Source organism: Apodemus sylvaticus, chromosome 16, assembly GCF_947179515.1.
Source record: "Apodemus sylvaticus chromosome 16, mApoSyl1.1, whole genome shotgun sequence".
In the NCBI taxonomy this organism is placed as follows: Eukaryota; Metazoa; Chordata; class Mammalia; order Rodentia; family Muridae; genus Apodemus; species Apodemus sylvaticus.
Window position 1 is genome coordinate 42,691,538 of NC_067487.1, and position 26,667 is coordinate 42,718,204.

At 35.5% G+C, this 26,667-nt stretch overlaps 1 protein-coding gene across 1 annotated transcript in view; it reads right to left on the bottom strand.

Moving 5' to 3' along the window:
• Hcn1 (hyperpolarization activated cyclic nucleotide gated potassium channel 1) overlaps window positions 1-26,667 on the bottom strand; it is a 383,720-nt gene that overhangs the window by 334,834 nt on the left and 22,219 nt on the right. Inside the window, exon 2 of the mRNA XM_052159963.1 lies at window positions 1,423-1,846. Coding sequence (XP_052015923.1) covers window positions 1,423-1,846 — 424 coding nt within the window. The remainder of the gene's footprint in view (window positions 1-1,422; window positions 1,847-26,667) is intronic.

Sequence of the window (26,667 nt, forward strand, 5' to 3'; positions counted from 1 at the left end):
ATGTTTAACTGTGGTCATCCTATAACAACAACAGATTCTGTCTCATCAGCTTGTAGAGAAGATTCAGGGAGCTCATTTGCACAAAGGATCAAAAATGGCTTGTCAAATTATGTCAAGGCCCCCAATAAATATTGGGGGAATTATCAAGAATCATCTTGGATTGGTATTTTGAGGTTTGTGAAAAGACTTTTGGGAAGTGAACATTAATTTTCATTTCTATGGTGCACTCTATACAGAAATGTTACGAGTGCATCCAGGTTCTCCTATATGCTTCCTTTCATTTTTAATATATTCCAGTTCTGTATTTTAAGAACTGTCCATGTTGTGGCTTTCATCAGTATAGTGTACAGGGTTTTATTACTGTGTGTCATTTCCTAAAATCCTGTGGACCAAAATGTCATTGACAAGCCTCCACAAAAACATTGCTACAGCTGCCCCGAAAGCAAACAAACCTTCCATTTTATGACTTCTTTAAAAATACCAACCAGCATCTCTGTAGGAGTAAACCAATAATCTAGAGTCAGTGGAGTGCTTTCATTAGCATTTCATTGGATACTCTGCAGGTCTTTTGACTTCCACTCTTATGCAGACAATCAAATCCAGTTTATAATTAATACAAAGGGCCATGCTTATGAAGAAAAAAACAAAAGCCAAAAAGAAAAAGAAAAGAAAAAAAAGGTTAATATACTAGCTGTGGAAAGAGGTACTCATTTGCTAGATGGTGGTATATTTAACTCTGGCCTCTGGAAACTTGAGTTGGCATGGCTCTTTCTCCATTCTACCCACTGTCTAAGAACAGCAGATGCCCTATTCAGCAGCAAGGAGGTCTGACTGGCTAGAATCATTGGATTGATTCCTTTGTGTTTTCTATGTAGTTATTTCTTTCCTACATATTCTGGTTTTCACTATTATGAAATGAACTAATTGGGAGAAAATAGAATAACTGTAGGGAGACAAAACAATGAACAAATTTAGAATGCTGAGTCCAAATCCAAATTTATAGAATAACCAAGAAGACAAATGTAAATTCAGTGAGATTCCAGTATTGTTAGAAACATATTTTATCATCTTTTATACATGATGACATACTAGATTACCAATCATATACTATAGACCTTTGTCAAAGATAAATTTGATGTATTTTTCTTTTCTTCTAAGGCATAAGAGAAGTCACAGTGACTAGGATAACAATAAGTCAATTAAAGTCCAAAAAATATACTCAATTGTTAGAATATTTTATAACTATTTTGTTGACTCAGATAATTCAGAGATATAAATATCACTTAAATACAAGAATGGAGAACTCTGCAAATTATTTGTTCTTAAATTTAATGCAGTTCATTAACTATAGAACATACATACTCAATAGTCATCATAAAAATCCCATGTTAGAGTGACTTCAAGAAAGAAGAAGCAGCTTACCTCTTCCCACTGGTGTATGTATCTGATTAACCTTGAAAGGCGTAATAACCGCAAGAGACTGAGAATTTTTGTAAATCTCACGATCCGAAGTGCTCTGGCTGTCTTATAAACTTCCGAATCCATCCCTTTCTCTACAATGAGAAAGATATAATCCACTGGGATCGATGAGATGAAGTCCACCACAAACCAGCTTTTTAAATAATTCATCTTGATTACTTTAGGGTCCAGGATGATTTCTGAGCTGTCTTCATTGACAGTCCCAGTCCTAAAATTCATGATTAGGTCCAACAGGAAAACGGTATCTGATGCCACATTGAAAATAATCCATGGTGTTGTTGTTTGTTCTGTGAAGAATGTGATGCCAACTGGTATGATGACCAAATTTCCAACCATCATTATAAGCATTATTAAATCCCAATAAAACCTAAAATAAATAGGAAAAAGTTGCAATTTAGGATGTTGAAAGTAATTGGCCATTTTCCATTTAGAAAACAATTGTTGAAGATATATAGCAAAATGTAATAGAGAACAAATAAATGTTGTTTTCAAACATTATTTTTCAATGACTGAATATTTATTTGGCAGAAAAACTAATATATTACTAAAGGAAGGCTTTTTTTATCAATGTTCTAAAATTAGTTGGTACAAATCATTATGCAAATAAAATTTTAAAAAATATAATAGGGAGCTAAAACGAATTAGTCTATATGATTGATACTAAATATAGGTAGAATTTTTTAAAAAATAAAAATAAATACAAGTATACAAGTTCTAACTTTAAAACTCATTTTTGTTACAACTGTTTAGAGGCACTTTGAGACACTTTGTAAGCCCCTCCCACATTATCCCCTCTCTTCCTTAGAGAAGGGAAATTTCAAACTTACACCATTTCGTTGAACATCTTTCAAAATATATTGTACTATCTTTCAAAAATAAGTTTTAAGTTTTAGACACTTTTGAACATGGATATGATTACTACTGGTATTTTGAAAATTTCTACCCCAACTGAGAAATTTAGTCTCAGTGGGGATGTAGGACTTAAGTGTTAGAAAGACAAAGAGAAATCACTGAGAGATTTCACTGATCTCATATAGGTCATTTTAGACTCTAGGTATGCTTTGAGATATTATTTACAATAGGTTAATTGAGGTGGAAAAACACTCCCACTGTGACCATTCCCTGGACTAGATGCTGGACCTAATAAAAAGGAGAAAGGAGACTGAGTCTTCATTGTCCTGTGCTTCCTGGGTGTAGACATAATGTGATCAACAGCCTCCCGGACACCATGACTTATTCACCATGATAGAAAATACTCTCAAACTGTGAACCAAAATAAAACCTTTCTCCTTACATTGTTCTCATTGTTATATTTTTATCTAGCAACAGGGTACATAAATCATCATCAACTTTAAAGTTGGAAGACAAATAGGAGCATTATTTCAAGTGTATAAAGCTTATATTAATGAGAAATTAATATAATGTTATTTCCATGAATGTTCTCTTAGTCCACTGGCATCACAATTAACTCATTAAATAGTAGACTATTTATAGATGTCAAGGATATATATATATATATATATATATATATATATATACTTATTAAAGTAAAAAATAACTAGTCAGCTAACACAACTATATAATTATAAAACAATCTCTGGAATCAAGATGCTGTTTTCTAGTGGTAGTCATTTTCTTATGGCATTTTTATTGCATTAATAACATTAGCTTTTATGGTTGGCAGACACTTCAGTTAACCAAGATAATGTGTTTTGGCATTTGTGCTGATTAGTTTCCTTGTCATTTGGGAAGAGGGATCCTCAACTGAGAAAACGCCTTTATCACACTGGCCTGTAGGCAAGTATGTGAGGCATTTTCTTGATTAGTGATGGATAAACAAGGGCCAAGCCAACCTTGGGTGGTGCAGTCCCTGGATAGTTGATCTTGGGTTTCATAAGAAACCAAGCTGAGTAAGGCATGGGAAGCAAGTCAGACACTGGCTTCCTTCCATAGTTCTAACTTCACTTCCTGATAAGAGTTCCAGTTCTAATTTTCCTTCATGGTGGACTATAAGCTGCAAGATGAAATAAACCATCACCTCCCATAAGTTGGGTTGGATCAGTATTTTATCACAGCTGTAGAAAGTAGAACAGAAATCATTATCAGAGAACGAGCAAATTTTGTGACAGAGAGGACCATGGTTTTTGGTAGGACTGTGGAAGTGGTTAGGCTTGAAAACAATTGACTGCTTACAGTTTAATATGCTGTTTAGCAGAAGCATAGAAGAAAGGTGTGCAGAGATAAAGACCAAAAATGAAAGCCTGGACTGTGAAGATTGGTAGGGATGTTTGAGAATCCTTCAAAGACTATAGGGGCTATTCATGTGATACTTTGAATTAAGACTTTGTAATTTCTGGTCAGCTTGGTCTGAAGAAACAGGCTTAATTAACAATAAACAAGTATCTATTACTTGGACAGTAGATGTTGGTTGTCTAGGACTAAAACCTCTGCTGTAACTGACAAGACACCAGTCTTCGAAGTGAAAACTGGGAGTGTTTCATCATTCAGCACACAGCAATGACCCAGGGCAGCCACAGCTGTACCTCAAGATGGCAGCTGTACCCAGTAATATATAAGAGTTTTCCACGTGGAAGTATGTTTGATAGCATGAATGCTGAAGAAGTGAAAGGACAATGGGAAGAAGCTTCCCACCATAGGACAAATTTCCTATGAAATGTCCCTGAAAAATGCCCAGGAGATGCAACTGGTAAAGGTACAGCCTCAGTTGCAGTGAAGACCCCAGGATTTTTAAGATTCCAGGACTGTTGGATGATCAGGAGACAGTGGCTGCTGGTTTGAGCCTACAAGATAAGCTCTGTGGACTTCAGAGCTGGAGTTTCCCAAGCCCTTTGAAGCACTGAAGATTATGACCAAAATGTCACACACTGAGCAACACGATGTTCTCTACACTACTGGATATTGGTTGTACTTTGATTGCAATTCTGCCTGGATTCCTCCTTCTTAGAGTAAGGAAGTACTTGTACTTAATATGGCTTTTAAAGCTATTTTTTATATTTGATATTAGCATAAGATCTTGGAGGTAAACAAAAAATAGGAAAAGTTACACTTTAATAGTGGTCTGATTGCATGGTAAGTTCACAAGGATTCAATTGTACCGAGTGGGTTTTTTATCAATGTGGCTAGAGTAATCTGAGAAGAGTATACATTGAGAAAATTACTCCATTCAATTGGATTGAGGCCATGCATGTGGGGCATTTTTTAAACTAATCCATAGGTGTTGGAGGACATCTTTATATGGGTCTTGAGAGGGACAAACTTTGGAACTATTCTAGATAACCCACTAGGTAACCAATGCCATATCCAATATGGCACAAAGGCTAATTGGTCCTAACATAAAAGTATTTTTTGATACTTACAGAATAATTACTAATACGTACTTTGATGTTTTAACAATTGAAATAATTATATGAAAATTACAACCCTATTTCAATATTTATACATAATAAATAATAATTATTTCCATTTGGAATTTAAAAATCTTGAAGGAACATGTTTTTTTTCATTCATTTCCTCTAGCATTGCAGGTATCTTCATTCAAAAATCTCTACCAACAACTTTGTTTGGTGATGTTAAGTTATTTACATACTGTAATCCTCAGTTTTCTTAACTGCAAAATTGAGGTACCAGATGTATAGGATTTAATGGATGGAAGAGACTAAATGAATTGCTTAGATATCTCACAGGAGCAGAAAGTCAAGAAATTGGGGCCACCATTATTGTTCCAATCACTGTCTGATTACTCTTCCTTACTTACCAAAGGAAATTCAGTTTTGTAAGGAGTTATCTTGAATGTACTGTGAAATACAGGCATTATTTTACTTATGGCATTGAAATGGATTTTTCTTTTTAAAAACACCTAAAATGTCATTCCTCCTAGTCATTAAAGATGATAAGAGCTCCATCCTTACATTATTAGTGATTTTGTCATCATCCATCAAGCAACACTGAAGCCATCTTACATCTATCTCAGTATTAATATAAAGGGTCATTAACTCTTATAATTTCCCTTCACAGTATTTTTTACTTCATTTCATAGGTATAAAAACAATTTATGAAGTCTGGATAATGTAACTGAACTTTTACTTAAACTGGTTTCATTCTAGTAGTTCTAGAAACCACAGTCACCCAATTTACACTGTCATTTACATATGTCATTTTCATCAATAATGTTCATGTTCTTCAAAACTGGCCTCTTGCTGATCTTTTATCCATGGGTTTCTCTACCTACGTCTCTGTTCTCCACATTTCTATTGGGAACACAATGATTTCCTTCTTTTTGACTCTAAACTTGCATGTATTTACAGATTTTAAAAACAGTTATTCAGTTTTATTAAGTTGTCATTCAATTGTATTAAATAGTGCAAATTGTCATTCTCACCCTTCCCTCTTTTCATTTCTATCCTGATCTTCCTTATTCCAGAAAAGGTATCACTTGCTTAGAATTTATCAATGACTTTTCTAGCTATTCTAAAATGTTTCTCTGAAGCCATGCTAAAACAATCTACTCAAAATGCAACTCCCTGGATCAAACCCATCAATGACTCTCTCAAGTAACTCAAAAGAGATGATGGTTGCCAAGGCACTTGGGATGGCAGCATCCACTTCTCCTACCTTCTCTCCCAGACAATACCACCCTTTTTCCTGCTGTGTCACTATTATACATATGCAAAAGATAAGACATCTTCCATTCTATCTATTCCTCTAACTTTGAACATTCTACCTTTACCCAAATCAAGTCAAACATTTAATTTTAGTTTTCCACATGCATTTCTACTTCTGTTGTCATTTTGCCATAATGAGCTTTCATCACAACTTCATGTTGACAACAGAACTGAGCAGAAGGTATAAGGATTTCTCATACACTCCATGCCATGCTCTATGAATAGAGAACTCATAATCAACATCACTCATCACAGGAACATTTACAAATGATGAGAAATCAGAAATGATGAGCCCACACTAGTGTGTCATTAACACCCAGAATCAAGTCTTAAAATTAGAGGCTTCAGTTAGTGAGGTGCGTTCCATGGGTTGTGGCAAACATGTGCACACATAAACAGATTCACTTCCTTAACCATTCTCTGCTCTCTGCCTACTCTTCCTTCCTTTCCCTCAATCTTGAGATTTTAATACTTCCCAAGGAAATGTATATCTTTCGATATGGTTCCCGTTTCATTTTTTTTTTTTTGCCCTTGCTTTATTTGCTTTTCTTTCCTTGGTCACTTCTGGATCTAAGTCCTTTGGAAGTCAAAATGATATCCTTTGCTGTGCTAATTTTCTGTTGTCATGAAGACAATATCTAAGATAAGAAGCAACAAAAAGACATGGGATAGAAAGATATACCAGACATTTAAGCAAGTAAGGTAAGGCAATGAGCTAATAGAAACAGAACAAGTAAGTACATATAATAGAAAACAAAAAGACAAGGAATACTTTCTTAGATGGCTAAGAAACAAAAGAGCTTCAGATCTGATTTCGGATTTGGTATGTTATAAAATCAGTGTACTTCTACCCACTCTGCTCCAGAGATTCTACTAGCTCTACTAGACGCATGATTTAGGGCAAGATACTTAACTTCCATGGATCTAGTGTTCTTTAGTCAATCCTCAGTGTTGCTCTGAACAAGGATTTTATGTAATTATATAAGCCAGGTGTAGAGTCCAGAGCATGTTCCAAGGAAAAAAGAAGACAACGAAGACTCTAATAAAATGAAGATTTCTGGGTGTTCCCTTTACCCTGTAATCTCTTTGGTAACCTAAAGAAGGCTTCATCTTTCCACAGAACTCTCCATATAAGTATGTGTCACTATTTGTCCAGTGCTTGTATTAAATCTTCAACCATTCAAGGAGAGGAATTAAGTGCTTTTTTGGAATATCAGTCAAGGAGGAACACCCAGTAGACAAACAATAATGCTAGCAATCTAAGCAACGAAATAATGTAGATAATGGTTTTACCTACTACTAAGAATCAAATAAAACCAATAAAAATAAAGAATAAAAGTTCTCAATGTGGTGTGCTTTTATTTCAAGTGAATCATCACTAATAATGATAATGTTAGCAAATATTGTGTTTTAGACAATTTCCTCATAGAGCTCATTTTATCCCATAGCTCATTAAAAGTAAGAAATGGTAGTATGAAGATAAATTCGTAATATTACAAAAAGTTCCAAACTCAACTATATTCATTATCTCTACCACTTAGCTCCCTTTAAGTACTATGGTAAATCAATAAAACTCAATTCCCCTTTCCTCTCTAACAGTCCCTCCCTAACCTTGAAAACCTCTGCTCCTGCTCCTTCGGACTTTCTCTCTGTTTGATATAAACTAAAACCAGTCATCTCTAAACAAAACCTTTAAATTGATTTGTTATTCCACAGTTGGCTATTAACAATGATTGTTTTTACAATGTCATTCCTAAATACTGAATGAATGGTTTTCTTCTCCTTGTTGTCTGATGTAGTAAATATTTGTCACTAAGTAAAAGGGAGAAAAAAAAATAGTTTAACTCCTGACAGTAGTATCCACTTCCTCTCTACATAATCGAAGCTAAATAATGCAATAATTCTCTTCCATCCTGCTTAAGAATCATTCCTAACAGAAGCAAACAAACAGAAGTCTCACACGATGAATTATTTTGACGATTTACTGTGAATTAGGTACATCTTTTATACATTCAGAGCCACAGTGTGATACATCTGGGAACTGTCAGTGGTTTCACAAGTAATATTGCTTCAGAGATGAATTAACATCAGTAGATGCTATAAATGTTTAGAGCATTTTATTTAGAAAAAAATTAGATCTTGAAAATAAATTATATTTGAGAGATCAGTCATAACTTGTTCGTTCTTTTGCATCAAATCATGTCCATAAGCAAAGAGGGATTTGTTAACTGAATTTCCTTTCATAACCACACTCAATCCTCACAATCACAGCTTAATTTTTGCTTAAAACCTTTCAATTATCAAAAATCCCATTAATTGCCCAATGATGTGTTACATACTGTCTGAAAATAATATAGTATCTTTTCTAAACTCTGGGTCCTCTTTTTAATATTCTCAGTGGGAATATGCTTACGTCTCCCAAGATAACACCTGAACATTGACCTGCTATGTCCTCCAGTTTTTCCCATCATCAATGAGAATATTCAAACCGCTAACTGAGAAAATAAATAAATAAATGTTTTTGGTAAGTTTCACAAAAGAGATTCCTCATTTGTGTCAGAATTTATTTCTGACATTTTAACATCTCACAGGGAATGAATTTATTGTTCATGAACCGTAGAATAAAAAATATCAGCGCTGCTTACACAAGGAATTCAAGTATAAGTGATTTGAAACAGAAATATACTTTTTATGTCCATGTTTATTCTTTCCTTGATTCCTTTTTTTTTCTTCCTTTTGGAACTGTTTCTCACACTTTTTGTTTGTTGTCTGTCTGTCTGTCTGTCTTTAAAACAATGCCTTATGGAGACCATACTAGCTTAAAATTCATTGTATATCAGGGGATGGCTCGAACTCTTCATCTTCCTACTTGAACTTCCTGATCTTCACTTGTTAGCCTTCTAAGTGTTGGGATCATGGGTATCCACTATCAGTCCCAGTTTTAACTCTCTTAAATAAAAAATAAAGGTTACTTATCCAATATGAGGGAAAATTTAGCTTGTGTTTAAAATAAAACTAATTTATGAGATATTTAAATGCATTTAATTCTTCCTGTATACTAGCAATTTTACCACTGAGGACAAGATGAGCAGCAGATGATTTAGGTGAAAGTATGTGTGATTTATTAAAACCAGCTTGTGAGACAGAGGTTCAAATCCTATCTCAGTATAAACTTCTGTACCAAAATTGACTAAGAGAAAGTCCTTTTCCTGTAGCTGCATTCTTCCTTGTACATGGTCCTGCTAACTGGCGGTGCCAATGGCTTGATATTGCTTCATATATTCTTATATGGGCACTCTACATCTTCAACTGGTTCTTCCTCTACCTTAAAACACTCATGACTTTGGTTTCAACATTATAATAGATTCTTTCCATTTTCCTGTATTAGCAGAAACGTTTTCCTCAATCCTTAACAGACTCCATTTCTCCTTCCATTTATGCTAGCATTAGATAACATGCCTTCATCTTGACTAGGGTATTTCCCTGTGAGCATTTACTTCTTTTTCTTTATCTGTCTAAACAAATTAATTTGTTTCTTCCGACCCCAATGGTAGGGAGAAAACCCAGGACCCTGTTGTGTAGCATAAAACTGTGAAGTGAGCATCCCCAACCCATTTCAAAATAATCGACCTGATTTTTAAAATTTTGTTTATTAGAGGATAGTGGTTTTGCATCCATTAGGTACAAATTTTAAGAATGTGCCCCCAATCCTCTTTGCAGAGCTTGATTTTTGATCATCTGCCCAGCTATGCTTTTACTTCCTAGTATAATCCTTTTCAAATTCAGCTTTCCGTTTGGTTCTCTCACCATCATCCTTGATGAAGGTCTTCATTTATCAACATCTGCTGTCTAATCCTCTCATTTCTACCTGCCTTTATTCACAGATCTTTCTTCTAGTTTACAAATAATATGCAATTTCTAAGTATCCTCTGAAGTATGTACCAATATGACCTCTTACAGCTTACATTACATTCCCTATGTGCATGATTCTCGGAGGGGGGGGGGGTTAACTGACTTCTGTGGACTGGATTCTCAACTAGATATGTTATTTAGCTGCCTTCCATTTGCCACCCCTCAGTAAATGTCACCCTTGGTGCTCTGCTCCTAAAACCAGTTTGATTATATGAAGACATCATTTAAACTGTGTATTTTCATTCAAACTCGTTCTAACTTCTTCTCACCCTATTTCCAGGCTAATTGGTGTGCACCTCGTGCCTGCCTCAAACCCCTCTCTTGCTTCCTCAATATAGTTTCTGGCTTTCAAGAAAAATGTAAAGAATGGCAAATATCTTGTCATAAAATGATGTACATAATAATTGCCCACCAACCAAAGAGTACACATGAAAGGACCCATGGTGCCATCTGCATATGTTGCAGAGGATGGCCTTATCTAGCATCAGAGGGAGGGGAGGAACTTCGTTCAGTGAAGGCTCTATGCCTAAGCATAGGGGAATGCGAGGGCATTGAGGTGGGAGTGAGTGGGTGGGTGGGGGAGCACCTTCACAAAAGCAGGAGGGAAGGGATAGAGGTTTGCAAAGAGGAAACCGAGAAAGGGGATAAAATTTGAAATTAAATAAATGAAATAACCAATTAAAATAGTAATTGGATTAATAACAACAAAAGATAACAAATAGTGTCTGAAAATAGTTTTAGGCCAATTAAATGTCAATCTTCTCTTAAATATCCTAGAAAACACTTCTGAATTTCCAATGATCAGACTGTAAATCAATCACATCTGAGTTAAAGATAGTTTATTACATCCCAATAACAGTTTGCTTAATATTTGTGATCATTTGCTTTCCTGGTTGAATGGAAAATAGACTTTTTAAATCAGTCTCAGAACAGTAGTCTTATGATACATTTAGTTAAGTTTCTAATTCCATTTCTTTGGAAAACAGAAAGAAAGGTATTACCAAATTCAATTCAAATGAAACCCCTAACTTACAATCAGTCCTATGAATGCAAATATCTGTTTATCCCTTATGTGAGACTTGTGTATTATTTCCATGGTTTGCCATTTTAATCCAAAGACAGAGTAGAGGAAAGTTCTCTGTCCCTTAAGTGTGTCTGTGCTGCAGCTCTCTTTCTTCATGATGACATGTAGATTTGTCAGAAAAAGAAAAAAATCTTTAATTTATGAAGGTTGAGTGAGTAGAAATAGTTTATGAAATCACTCCTCACTTTAAATTTAGAACTCTTCAAAAAGCCCATAAGAGATTGGATATGACTGCCTCATAGGCTCCTAGATTTCAATGTTTGACCACCAGAGTGGCATTATGGGGAGGTGTGGCCTTGTTAGAGTGGGTGTGACCTTGTAGAAGGAAGTGGGTCACTAGGGGTGGCATGAGTTTAAAGGGTTCAAAATCTCAAACCAGGCACAATGTCTCTGTGTCTCTCTTGTCTAGTTCTCTTCTGATCCAAATGTCTGCCTGTGCTCTGCCGAGCTCCCCATCTTGAGGATTCTAGATGAAACTCTGAAACTATAAGCCGACCTGTACTGGCTGTTTTTGACACAGGCTGGAGTTATCACAGAGAAAATAGCTTCAGTTGAGGAAAGGCCTGCATGAGATCCAGCTGTAAGGCATTTTCTCAGTTAGTGATCAAGAGGGGAGGGCCCATTGTGGGCGGTACCATCCCTGGGCTGGTGCTCTTGGGTTCTATAAAAAAAAACAAACTGAGCAAGTCAAGGAAAGCAAGCCAGTAAGAAACACCACTCCACAGCCTCTACATCAGCTCCTGCCTCCTGACCTGCTTGTGTTCTAGTCCTGACTTCCTTTGGTGATGAACAGCAGTGTAGAAGTGTCAGCTGAATAAACCCATTCCTCCAAAATTTACATCTTGGTCATGAAGTTTGTGCAGAAATAGAGACCCTGACTAAGATACAACCTCAATGAAATGCTTTCCTCTGTCAGAGTTGGTTGTTGCAGCAATAGAATACTGGCTAAGACAGACGCTTTACCTACATATGCAATCAGAACTCTTTTTTTGGAGCAGCAGCAATACAAACACCACAAGAGTACCAAATCTCCTTGAGCTAGCATTTGAAACTCTAGACACAAAAGGTGTTTCACCACAATCCTTTCCATCCTCTTACTCTTTCCTGTTTCTACCTTCTTGGGAGATGTTCCCTAAGGCTTGGACAGGATGAGTATCTGCATAATTCTGCTAGCACTGGACAGATAAGACCCAGTTATTCACATCACTCTGGCCAATTATAAAGCTCTACATTTAGTACTGCCTGCTACAAAGAGAAGTTTCTCTGACCAAGGATGAGAGCAGCACTGATGTATAGGTATAAACACAAATATTCAGAAAGACAATTTGACAGTGTCTCAACATTGCAAAGCATGAGATGTGTGATAAGTGATGGAATTCTGAAGATGAAGAAGAAGAAGAAAAAGAAGAAGAAGAAGAAGAAGAAGAAGAAGAAGAAGAAGAAGAAGAAGAAGAAGAAGAAGAACAAGAAGAAGAACAAGAAGAAGAACAAGAAGAAGAAGAACAAGAAGAAGAAGAACAAGAAGAAGAAGAACAAGAACAAGAAGAAGAACAAGAAGAAGAAGAAGAACAAGAAGAAAAAGAAGAAGAAGAAGAAGAAGAAGAAGAAGAAGAAGAAGAAGAAGAAGAAGAAGAAGAAGAAGAAGAAGAAGAAGAACAAGAACAAGAAGAACAAGAACAAGAACAAGAAAAACAAGAAGAACAAGAACAAGAAGAACAAGAGAAAGAGGAAGAAGAGAAAGAAGAGGAACAAGAGAAACAAGAGGAACAAGAGGAACAAGAGGGGTTGGAGAGATGGCTCAGTGGTTAAGAGCACTGACTGCTCTTCTGAAGGTCTTGAGATCAAATCCCAGCAACCACATGGTAGCTTCCAACCATCTGTAATGAGATCTGACACCCTCTTCTGATATGTCTGAAGACAACTACAGTGCACTTACATATAATAAATAAATCTTAAAAAAATAAGTATTTCAAAAAAAAGAAGAGGAAGAAGAAAAGTTGTGATATCAGCATACTTGATTTCAAGCCATATTTCAGAGCCACTGTAACAAAATGAAGTATGGCAACAGAACATAAATATGTAGATGAATGAACAGAACAGAAGATCTAGACATAAAGCCATGTACCTAGAGCTGCTTGATTTTTTTTTTTTTAACAAAAACGTCAAAACACTCACAGGAGAAAAACACCCTCTTCTACAAATGAGGTTGGGCAAATTAGATGCCTGCCAGGGGAAGAACAAAAACAAGGTCCTTATGTCTCACCCTGAATGAAAATCAAAGTATTTATTTAAGAAAAGATTTTGAGATAAATGACAACTGACATGGATAGAAGCTGACATGGATAAAGGCAATACCATTTCTAAATATTTTGTGGATTTGATTTTTTTATCCTCTAAAACAGAACCTGTAAAAGATATTACTTCATACTTGAGCTGCTTTCAGATTTTCACCCACTAGCAATTGAGGAGCAGAAAGGGGGTGTATCAAGGAAGAAAATGATTCTAGCTGGAACATATGTTTCCAGGTCTTTAACAAATATCAAGGGTGTGTGGGCAGAGAAACATTTGCTGTCAAGTACTTCAGAATTGAAGACTAAGTTTCTTTAATTATGAGACATGAACTAGGGCATGTTTTAAGCTAAAATGGTGGTATAATGGGGAAATTTTAGTTATCAAGAAATGAATCAAACTCAATTCCCACTCAAATTCATTTAAATCCCTATAAAATTTATATATGTAAGTTTTTTGTGTGTAGGTGTATATAAAAACGCTTTTTGTCTGCATTACTTTTGTACTCCACCTCATAATTCAGTTGACTTCTTAAAGCTTTTCTTCTTCAACAGAAATACAACAGAACAACTGGATACTGTTCAAAAGATGCCTGAATCCACAGTTTAGGTAAAAGTCAACCTTGTTTTTCCCACAGGCCAGAGATGTAGAGAAAAAAAATTAAGAATGACTATAAATTTATTACGTCCTACAAGAGATTTTATTTTATCCATTTCAGATTTTATTTATGAGACGTGTTTTCAAGGTTCATGGTACTTTAAGTGGCAGGCTATTCTGGTTCTCTCGACAGAGAAAAAGCTAACAAAAGCAGAAACCTTATGAGGGAAAAAACCTAACCTTTTTTGGAGATACCTTAAAAAGAGGAGTTAAGAATTGTTTGATCATATGAATGTGTCAAAAATTGTAATTCCTTGGTATAATAGGTTTGTTTTATTTTCTTCCTTGCAATTGTTAATTCACAAATCATTATTTGTTTAGAAACCCATCTGGCATCATGTAATGACAATAAAGATTAAAAGGGAATCTTGGCCTATAGAATATGTGGGTGAGAACTGAATCATCTCAGAATTATTGGCAACTCAAAACTAATGCAAATAGCTTAATTTGCATCCCTCCCCATCTAGCTTATGAGTTTCTTTCCCCCTCATCCTTAATTTCAGCTTCAGAGAGGATTTGCATTCTTTTACTTTCTTTTGTACCATTAATCTCTGCAAGGGTTTAAAATTCATTCCACCCCTTCTCTCAACTTCCCACTTCACCATCTTAAGTGGCTGCTGACTCCTTAGTGGAATCCCAAGGTCTCCAATCCAAACTCTCCTCCTCCTTCCTCCCTCCTCCCCGCCTGCATGTATCACCTGTGACCCTTAGAATGTCTTACAACCAATCCATTAGGCCAAACAAAACAGAAGTCTGGGAAAAATAATTGGTTCCTTAACCTGGATTTTATTTTGTTTTTCTCTGTTTTTTTTTATTTGTTTGTTTTGCTAAGACACTTAATTACTAGTCAATCAAAACTAGCAACAAGTCATGCAGATCTGCCCTTCACATGACATTATACTACATGTGAATTTACGTAAAATCTCATCAGCTACTATTTTTTCCACTTTTATAGAAGTCAATTTAATATTTGTTGTAGTAAAGCAAGCCTTCAATACCAAAATGTACCCAGTAATCCCTGAGGAGAGCATTTGTAAAATGAATCAAGGTACTAGCTCTGGAGTTGAAGAGGTAACTCTGCCTTGTCTTTGATGTAGAAGATATTTTATAGTTTTATATAAACAATGCACATTATTTTAAAGTCAATCTCTCCACTCCCTGTGGGGTAACAGAATCAGGATGTCTTTCTGCTTTCCATTACATAGACATGGTCTATTCACCAATATGACTGAAACTGCATGGTCGCTAAATAACTATGAATAAGCTGGTACTGGCTTTAAAAAACTACAGCACCATGTCACAATCTTAGTCTGCAGGTTACTTATATAGTTTATTGTTTTTTAAATTTCAATATCATGAAAATGTGAAGTAAAAGATATTTGAAAAACCAAACAGATAAAATTTGATTAAATTAAAGGTATGAAAATATGTGGACACTCTCTTCAAAAATGTAAAGTTAAATATTTGGTTTGGTGAGAATAGTCCAAAGGAGAAATGAAAATCTAGATCCTAGGGTGGGTTTTCCTTTGAACCTCAGGAGGTGAGCCAAACAACTTCATGGGGATACTCTTCAATTATTTGGGACCCATGAGTCACCCAGTGGTTAGTCCCTGTGTGAGAGTTCAAAGGGCCTTGTACCTATAATCTCCATAGAGAGAACCCTGCTGCTTTTCCTGGTAGACTGAAGTTGCTGTTTTCACTGTTGCTATAAAATACACTTATTCGAGGCACAACTGATTCTTTCATGTCCATTGTTCTGACACATTTTTCATATATCAGGATTTAAGAGAAAGAAACTGGGGTCATTTTAGATCAGCAGGGAATTTGATGTTAAAAAGTATAGAGATATGAAGCAGTATTCAGCAAAACCAGAACGGGGAAGTGGGAAGGGGTGGGTGGGAGGACAGGGGGAGAGAAGGGGGCTTACGGGAGTTTTTGGGAGTGGGGGGGGGCTAGGAACAGGGAAATCATTTGAAATGTAAATAAAAAATATACCGAATAAAAAAATTAAAAAAAAAAAAGTATAGAGATTTCCAAGAATTACAAGACCTCTTAAGAGCATCAAGCATACTGCAGGTGTAAGCTTAACATTATCAAAGATGATACCATTGGCACAATGTTATCATGCTGTACTGTAGAGCATGCATTAGAAGAAAATTATATCTAAGGTCAACATGAACGTCCATGCAATTTAGTATCCATGCATTCTAGAATTTGATGAATCCTGGTGACATTATTTTCCCATAACAACCTGATGATTATTATGGGGAAATAACAATAATAAAATAAAATTTCAATTACATTGAAAAATTTGTGGATGGGTGTTTTGCCTACCTGAATATCTGTGCACCACATGCATGAAGTGCCCTAAGATGTCAGAGAATAGTGTCAGATCCCCGAGACTAGAGTTTAAGAGTGTTGTGAGGCAGCATGTTGGTGCTAAAAATCAAACCCAGGTTGTATGGAAAAGTAACCAGTTCTCTTAACCACTGAGCACTCTGCCCCTACAGTGTTATTTTGTTGTATTGCAAATGCTTACCAAACTAATAGTACATTATAGTAGTTCATCAGATAATGACTATATATATAGCACTATGAGATAACTTCATAATCTTCCAATATTCATTCTGTAAAGGTCCATGATTCACCATAGAATTATACCCTAGACTCAAATAGTATATAAATGCAAAGAGTGTTTTTTTTTTTCAGAAGTCCAGCATGCTGGGGTCTCCCCATTACCAAGACAGACCACCAGGTGAGTTTGCACACCTGATTTAAAGGACATTAGGGAATTTCCAGGGAAATCCCTCCATGTTAATCTGTAGGGTTCATCTCTGCAGACGTTCCATTACTGGGGACGGTGAGGCGAGGGCATGGCCACTTACTTGGGAGTAGCTGAGGAACACTGGATATTGCTGTTCACCTAGTGTCCCTGCCTCAGGCCAGGTGGCAGGGAGGCTTCTGAGGCCTGGACTTGCCTGGAATTGCCCAGTTCTTGAAAACAGGGATTTAGGCATCCTTAACTACCAATCTGAGGCCTGTCATGGAATCAGCCTAGCCTTCTCAATTCTTACTGTATTTTATCACCAACTCTATGAGATACTGAAATATGTTATTAGATATGTCATTAAATATCAAAAATCTGAAATGTGAAATGATATTTGACTTGGCCAATTATACATGAGAACTTATTCAAATCTACTACCATTGAAGCTAGATGTTTTCATAACTAATACAATTCTATGTATAGTATAAAATTGTGATAGACTTATTTGATTTTAATCTTCCCATAATAGAATAATAATAGGAAAATTTACATTATATGCAAAATGAGTGTTAAGTGAAAGGTTCTCAATATGGTTCACCAAAATAAAAAATTCCCAAATGTAAAATCACCAATTTACAACTAGCTCCACTCCAGGTATGTACTAAAACTACATGAGCACCTTAGATGGCAGATTTAATTTTGACTTTAATGAAATAAAGTTTCTGACCTTCAGTTGACTTTAACAAACCAGCAAGTATAATACTAAGTAACAGAAATTCAATTTAATAAGCATGATATTATTTTGGTTCAATATGTTTCATCTTAATTTTTCTTTTCTTTTAATAAGACAACTTTATTCAGAGGTAGTACAGTATTCACATCAAAACACATTCCATTTGGAACTTTGACTTTATCTATATTTAGTATATTAGCAACAAAACCAAATTCCTTATTGGATGGGCAAGATATCCTGATGCTATTTAGGCTGCATCTTCCCAAGTGTTTGTATTACACGGTACACACCACCAGACAAGTCTCCACAGCTAGTTCCTTGATATTAACAAATAATAAAACTACTGAAGTAATAAATAATAAAAACTAAACTTACTGAAGTATAATAGCAGGTCATGGTGGAACAGTAATTAAACAGAATGCAACTGCGAAGAACTCATTGTATTTGGAAATTGACAAGTATTATATTAAGAGTCTCCTCCCTCTGTATTATTATTTCTTTTCTATAGGAAATAAACCTGTAAAGGTTCTAAAAATACTCTCAAGTTCTATTTTATTGGAGCTGATTCTGTGCCAGAACAAAACCATGACAGAATGATGTAACTTCTAGACATCCAATATGAAGTCTAATTTGGGGAAAGAGAAAAGAGATGAAGTAAAGAATCCTTTTGATGAAAACCCAGGATAGATCTGAGTGTGTCTGGATTTAAGGGGATGAATTGGAAAAATAAAAGTATAGCCACTGGCCTTATACCAAAGAAGCAAGAAGCTAGAAAAATAGGGGGTCAACAAGGATTTATGGTAAATGAGTTAAATATTACACACAAACACACACACACACACACACACACACACAAAATAAATATATATAGGGTAGGGAGACTGGCATAGATATATCCAAGAATGGCAGTGGCTCAGCATGAAGACTGAAAACCTATTCCAATAAGGTTAATTAAGTGACCAATCTCAGACAACCATAAATATGCTTCGTTCTTATATTCAACTCGACTTTTATAGTTCCTAGTAATTTGCAACAATTAATATTTTTCTCTCCCTTATTTGTAGCATAGAGGTAGTGAAGTTTTGATTTCTAAGATGAAAACTGAACATGTATCTGGTCCATTCAGATTCATTTCTCCTTCTTAATCAGCTCTGATCCCAAGCTCTTAGAAGAGTACTGCCCACTGTGATAGTGTTTCTTTGCAGCATTGTCTAATCCCTCAAGGCCATAAGAGAGGCGGACCTAAACTAGATACTCCACAGGCATGCTTAGAGGCTTGTCTCCCAGGTAACTCAAGATCCTATCCAGTTGAAAATATTAGTTAACATGAAAGGCATAATTACATATTTACACATGCCTGTCATTAGGATAAATTTCAATAATCTAAGATATATAAAAGCAAGTCACTATGTAGTTCTTATATCAACCATGAAATTCTATTTGAATACTTCATCTCAAAATGCTGATGCCATGTTTTACCTGTCTAATCTAACAAGGTTTTGTTTCAATTAAATAATTTTTGAAATAGTTTACTGCTCTAGGCATCTTGTTTAATGTAAGCAAATGAATGAAATGACTAAAATACAAGGTAGAAAAGGTATCAAACCAGGTGAAAACTAATAAAATACTAAGAAACCATGCGGGCATTCAGGGGAAGAGTGTTGTCTGCTTATGGGATTGGAGGAAACTAGAGAAGTCACATTTAACTGATACACTTAGCCAGTAGGATTTTGATACATACTTATGTGAAACTAGAAAGACAATTCTAGAAAGAAAAAATAGAGTAAGGAAGGAAAATAAGAGTACATTCAGAGATTAAGATTTCACCATCTCACTTTGCAGACAGGAGGTGCTCCAAGGAAACTCTGTTGCCTTAGTGGGTCACTGAAGGCTTGTTCTATGAAGAATATTGACGAATATGAATATCAAATGCTATTGTTGATGGGGATTTACACTGAAGTTTGGTTGGAGACACAGTTCTCCTATATATCCCACAAACATTTCTAGAAAAAGAAGATGGAAAAATTTGGAGCCATGAAACCAAAAAGGTAATTCTGAATTTCCGATGAGACTTGTCGGCCTTATACCAAAGTCCTTTCCTTTTCTTCCCCAGATAAAGAAGTTAGTTGCTCTCTTCTATACCTAATGCATTTCACACACTGTGAAGTCAAAGTGTGAGAGCTCAGAGAGCATGCACCCTCTTGCTCGAGTCCCTTGCTCCTTGACGATCCTGCTCCCACTGACGTTTGAAGAGGGAGCAGTGCTGGATGAGGGCTTGAGTTTCCCAGGGCAATGCTGTTAAGAAAGTCATCCACAAATAGCAGACATCAGCTTATTCCAGGCCACTCATTTAATGAGGATAATTTAATTTATTATCCCACCCTCGTACTGTTTAAGTTTAAAGAAACCACTATCTGCTCCTTGCAAACACATTTTTTTCTAATGCTCAGTCTGCATCTATCATAAACTCTATCATTGCCTCAAGGTTTTTCTAAAGAAGAAAGGTCTTCTAAACAAGAACTGCACAAAGGCAGCCGAGCTGACATGCAAGTATGGATGCAGAAAAACACCAACTGACATGTCAATGCAGATGGGAAAAGCACCAGCTAACATGCCAGTGCAGATGCAACACCAGCTGACATGCCAGTGCAGATGGGAAAAACACCAGCTAACATGCCAGTGCAGATGCAACACCAGCTGACATGCCAGTACAGCTTCAAAAGACTCGAGCTGACATGCAAGTGCAGATGGGAAAAACACCAGCTGACATGCCAGTAGATATGGGAAACATCTCCCAGATCTCATCTCTAGATGAAGAGCTAAAGGCAGAGAGGGGGGAAATCAGTTCTTTCCATGAACAAACTCATATACATTTAACTGATACTATAGAGACTCAGGTATACATATGAGCTCAAGTCCCTTGCTCCTTGAAGATCCTGCTCTATACCTATATAGAAATAGATATGCAACAGTAATAATTAAAGAAGACATCATGAATTTCAGAGGTAGTTGGGGGAATATGGAAAGAGAAGGAGAAGGAAGAAGGAAGAGTAGAAATGATATGAATATAGCAAACATGTAGTTAATTCTCAAAAAATTAAATCATCCTTTTAATGCAAACTAAATAGTATTTGAGTAATACACATACTAGCAAAACTCTATAATGCAATAGATTATATATCAGACCTCTATAATAAGAGCTTATCAAAAATAAATTCTTACTTAAAAATTGTATGCAAAAAGTCCATCTAACAATAACAAATTCAAGTATTTCCAAATCTTGATTTTTCAATAATGTCTGTTATATAATAACAATATAAGAATTACAATGAAGTATAGACTGTAAGTTTCAGTAAAGGCCAATATTAGCCTAAGGAACTGAGTTTGGAATCTCAGTGCCTACCTATAAGCTGTGTACCACAACACAAATCTATAACCCAAAGTGCTGGTTTAGGAGAGAGACAGAGAGAGACTTGAAGCCCATGGCCAGCTAGTACAGTAGCACCAGTGAGGTTTGTGTTCACTGAGAGGCCTTGCTTAACAAAATAAGGTGAAGGATAATTGAAGCAGATGCAACATCAACCTCTGGCCTCCATATGCATAGTTGTGTGGATACCTACATACACCAATACAAACAAATACACACCTCACACAACAATACACACAAAGAAAAAAATGACCTTAGATTACATGTTTAAATATCAGGATAAAATTAGTTTAATATAGCTCTAAGCACTTTAATGAACTGAAATATGACCAAATAGAATCTAAAATTATCAATCAAAAAAATGCAAACATCCCTCAGTCATCTTTGAGGCGGGGGGGGGGGGAAGGTTCGTTTTATATTCCTTTCTTAATAGCACCACTGTTTCTCCAGCTGTTGTATAGATATACATTTGCGATATCTGTTCTCTATCTCACTGTCCCAACCATATCTCTCTTTAAAACTCCAGTTCAAGGTTATGTTTCTCATTCAGTTCTCTGAACCTACCAATATGAAATAATCACCCTTCTATTTACCAACAGTTTGAAGTAAACACTGTCCTGTTTACTTGGAAACATTATTCAGTATTTTTTTCAATATGAGAACTTGCTTTAATAAGTAAGGTAGTAGGCCTGGGTTAGGAAACAATCATAACCAAAACACAAGTAATGTAAGGATACAATGTTGCTACCCATATCCTGACCAAGACAGAAATATAACAATACAATGTTGCTACCTGTGTCCTGACCAAGACAGTAATGTAGGGATGTAATGTTGCCACCTGTATCTCTACTAAAACCCTAATGTAAGGATATAATAGCCACCCATAGCCTGACCAAGACATAGATTGCATGATTTTATCATTTATCAATAAATCAAGAAAATTTTTAAATATTTAAAAATATAACAGGATTTTAAAGATGTAAAATGTAACCCTTTTGCTCCATACATATCTTCATTTTTCAGGAGCTTGTGCAAAGATTTTGTAATCAACTTTAGAATTTACGTATAATTTTCAAAAGACCCCGACACAGTGTATGTCTCCCATAACTAGAGATGATGCCTGTTGTTTTTATTAAATTTTTGTAAGACACTGAGTACTTATTTTAAAAGTGACAACAGATTTTTTTCTAAAAGGCAGCTCTTTTTTAATCATTTATCTATCTATATATCCATCTATCTATCTTAAACTCCCGATTTTATTCCCTTCCCTGACGACCCTCCAACTGTTCCACATCCCATACCTCTTTTCCCTGTATGGTATTGGTACAGAGACAGACACGCTGATCAATGGAATAGAACTGAAGACACACTTATGGGCACTTGATCTTTGACAAAGAAGCCAAACATATACAATGGAAAAAAGAAAGCATCTTCAACAAATGGTGCTGGTCTAATTGGCTGTCAGTATGTAGAAAAATCAAAATAGACCTATATTTGTCACCTTGCATAAAGCTCAAGTCCAAGTGGATCAAGGACCTCAACATTAAACCAGACACACTAAGTCTAATAGAATAGAAAATGGGAAAGAGCCTTCAACTCATTGGCACAGATAGAAATTTTCTAAATAGAACTCCAAGGGTTCATGCTCTAAGATTACGGACTGGTAAATGGGACCTCATGAAACTGGAAATCTCCTGTAAGACAAAGGACAGACAATGAAACAAATAGGAAATTTACAGCATGGGGGAAAAAATCTTCACTAACCCCACATCTGATAGAGGGTTAATTTCCAAAATACATAAAAAATTCAAAAACAAAAAACCCAATCAGAAAATGGGGTATAGAACTAAACTAAGAATTCACAACACAGGAATCTCGAATGGCTGCAAAACATCCCTCAACAGAGGAATGGATACAAAAAAATGTTGTGCATTTACACAATGAAGTACTACTCAGCTACTAAAAACAATGAATCCATGAAATTCTTAAGCAAATAGATGGAGCTAGAAAATATCATCCTGAGTGAGGTAACCCAATCACGAAAGAACACACACGGTATGTACTCGCTGATAAGTGGAAATTAGCCCAAAAGCTCAGAACACCCAAGATACACCTCACAGACCACATGAAGGGCAACAAGAGGGAAGACCAAAGTGTGTATACTTTGATCCTTATGGGAAGGTGGATCAAAATACCCATGGCTCACAGCCAGCCAATAGACTGAGCACAGGTTTCCCAGTGGAGCAGCTAGAGAAAAGACCCAAGGAGCTGAAGAGGCTTGTAGCCCTGCAGGAGGAACAATAATATGTACCAACCAGTACCCCCAGAGCTCCCAGGGACTAAACCACCAACCAAAGAATACACATGGAGGAACTCATGGTGCCAGCTACATATGTAGCAGAAAATGGCCATTTCAGACATCAATGAGAGGAGAAGCCACTGGTCCTGTGAAGGCTCAATTCCCCAGAATAGGTGAATGCAAGTCAGGAATAGGAGGAGGGGTGGTAAGCAGGGGGAAGGGGTATGGAATGGGGATTTTCCGAGGGGTAAAAAGGAAAAAGGGGATATCATTTGAAATGTTAATAAAGCAAGTATCTAACACAAATTTTAAAAAAGAAATGTTCAAAGTCTTTAGTGATCAGGGAAATGCAAATCAAAATGACCCTGAGATTCCCACCTTACACCAATCAGAATGGCAAAGATCAAAACCTCAGGTGAGAGCACATGTTGGCAAGGACATAGAGAAAGAGAAATATTCAATAGTTTTAAGGATAAAAATTGCATGTAGAATATATGAATGTAAGAATGCCATTACTGTGTCTCCATCTCTATATACTTACCAGATATTAAGATCCTTAACAGTGAAGTTCACATCTCCCTAACCTTCAAAAATATTTTTGATATTTTCTACATGCTTATAGGCAGTAACAACTCAATATTTAAATGTTCGGTGACATCTTTTCCTAACTTCCACTCATGAAAATTATAAAGGAAGAATTTAGAGAAAGAGCAACTCTAATTGTATCACTATTAGAGTTCCATATGCTCATCTTTAATAAAAATAGTTATGGTAAGTATTCCATTGCAAATAGCAGTTAATAGATTTTAATTTATGAAGCTGATGGGTTTCTATTCTAAATGACTATATTATTAACTGAGTAAGACATGTAAAAAGGCCTGTTGATATGCTCAGAGATGTCCTCTGCACAAATCATATAAGAGAAGTTAAGAGCTAATAAAGTTCCTTCTTGGTTAAAGCTTATATTTTATATAGGAAAGATACCTTGGATAGATATTATGGAAGTGGAAATACTCAAATGATTTAGTTAAACATAACATTTAAAATATATTCTCTTCTGCATTTTGACAATGTTACATGGAAATGAGAAAGCAGAAAATAGAGAAAGAATTCTATAAAGTATAAACTATTTAATAGTTCACATACCTGTGTGAATATTGGAATGTGTTTCAATAGCAAATGAATAGATAAAGAAAAACTGGTCTGTATACAGGTTAATTTACCTAGAAACTATGAAAATATTAATTTTCAGAAAAATAGAAGTAATTAGGAGCTATCCTGAGTGAAAATATTCCATACTCAGTAACACAGGTTTTACATGTTTTCCCTCATATGTGGAATCTATAACCTATACATAAACACACCTATTCAGAGAGATTCAGAGAGGAAGAGGGCAGAAGAAGAAGAGGGAGTTGGGACAGGAGACAGTGTTTGAAGAAGGCAGCCAGTGACAAGAAATAATAGGAATGAGTATGATCAAAATAGAAGATAGAAATAATAATAGAAATGAGTATGATCAAATTGTAGATATAAATGAAAAATGTCAAAACAAAACCCATCATCTCATACAATTAATTCATTCCAATAATTTGTTACACAAAATTCTATGTGAAATGTGGATTACTAGACTTGAGCCTCAAACCAAATGTGAGCTTCCTCCCAGGCAAATGTCTATTCTGCATAAACAAAGGCTGTCTGAGCTATTACTGATTTCTACAGGAAATGCTACATGCTATTTTATTATACTTATCTACAGAATTATGTTTTATATTCTATTATTACGGTTGACATGATAATAAATTTCAAAAGCTACAAATGATAGTCCAGGCTTCCTTAGGCGTCAGCACGAATTTGTTTGTATTCAACATAGTAGTATTCATAGTTGGATTACTGATATTCAATCAAGGTGAGAATATATTACCAACATGCTATATTTTATATATTATAAATGTAGAATAATAAAACTTTATATATTCAACTGAATTTCATTAAGTAAATTTGAACAGTAAGAAAAGCTGACTAAAGTATATTTCATGCTTCCAAGAACTATTTGCTTGTGGTCTGTATTTTTGGACCATAAAGCTACCACACTAAGTAAGTCAGAAATACAAATGATGATATAATTTTTTAATTGGTATGTAAAAAGTGGAGGTGTTTTTAAGTTGAAAGGCTTGAGACTTTGTCTATATTATGTCGTACATGCTGTTGAATCTCTAGTTGTGAAAATTTGTTTTGATTTTTTTATACATGTGGATCTTTGAGCCAGTCCTAGTGAAATACACTGGCTAATTCCAGCTTCTCTGAAGGCTGGAACAGTAGAAACATAAGTTCAAATACTGCCTAAACTACGTGCTTACTATGTCCAAGGACAGTGACTTAGAATCTTCCTTAAATTTTAAGAAAAATAAAAAAGATAAATAGACTTCTCAGGGCTTAACTCAGTGTTATTGCATGCACCTAGCATGCTAAATGCTGTAGACTCAATTCCTAGTTCTGCAAAATTGGGAAAATATAGTAACAATAATATTAATGAGTTTTCATATACTCTACATAAAGTTTCCTCCAGTTTTATATTTTACACGTTATAAATAATGCACCAATATCAGAATCTGGTTGTTACTAAATCTATACTTCTTTCAGACATCATTTTCTATCCAAGGGTTCCTCTGTTAAAGAAATCTCTTGGGGTATCACTTTATAATCTGTTGCCATGTCCCCTTAACCTGGTTGTGACAGTTTTCCAGACTATTCTTTTTCAGGTAATCTTGACAGTTTGCAGGTATGTGATTCTCGCAGCTACTGGCAGATTGGTCAGTCTTCTCAACAGGCTTTTAAAGGAGTCACTACTGACAGACACAATTAAGTAACAGGACTGCAGTCTACTTCCTTAAGGGTAGAATGCTTGCGTAAATCACTGATAATTCTTCTTTTTATTTATTGATCCAATCATTTATTTATATAAGCATAGACAGACTTATTTTATGCATTATATTATACTTTGAGTTATTACTCACTAATATTTTATTTATTTAGTTGTTCGATTTATTTCACCTTTGGCTCCTGACAGCTTTTTAAATTGTCTTTCCAAGTTCCTCTCAACTGTATTCCAAATCATATAATTATTTCCCTATGTTAGCATCACAAGTAGAGGTTTGCTGCGATAGAAATATATCTTCACATATCATTTTCTATAGCTAAAATTGACTGATAAAGCATTCCAGAACAGACCCACCAAGCACTGATGACAATGTGACCTGAGTTTAAAGCAGAATGAATGATCCTTAGTAATAGTTATCTGAGCCTCTACTGTACTCTAACCACCCCATTCCTCCCCTCAA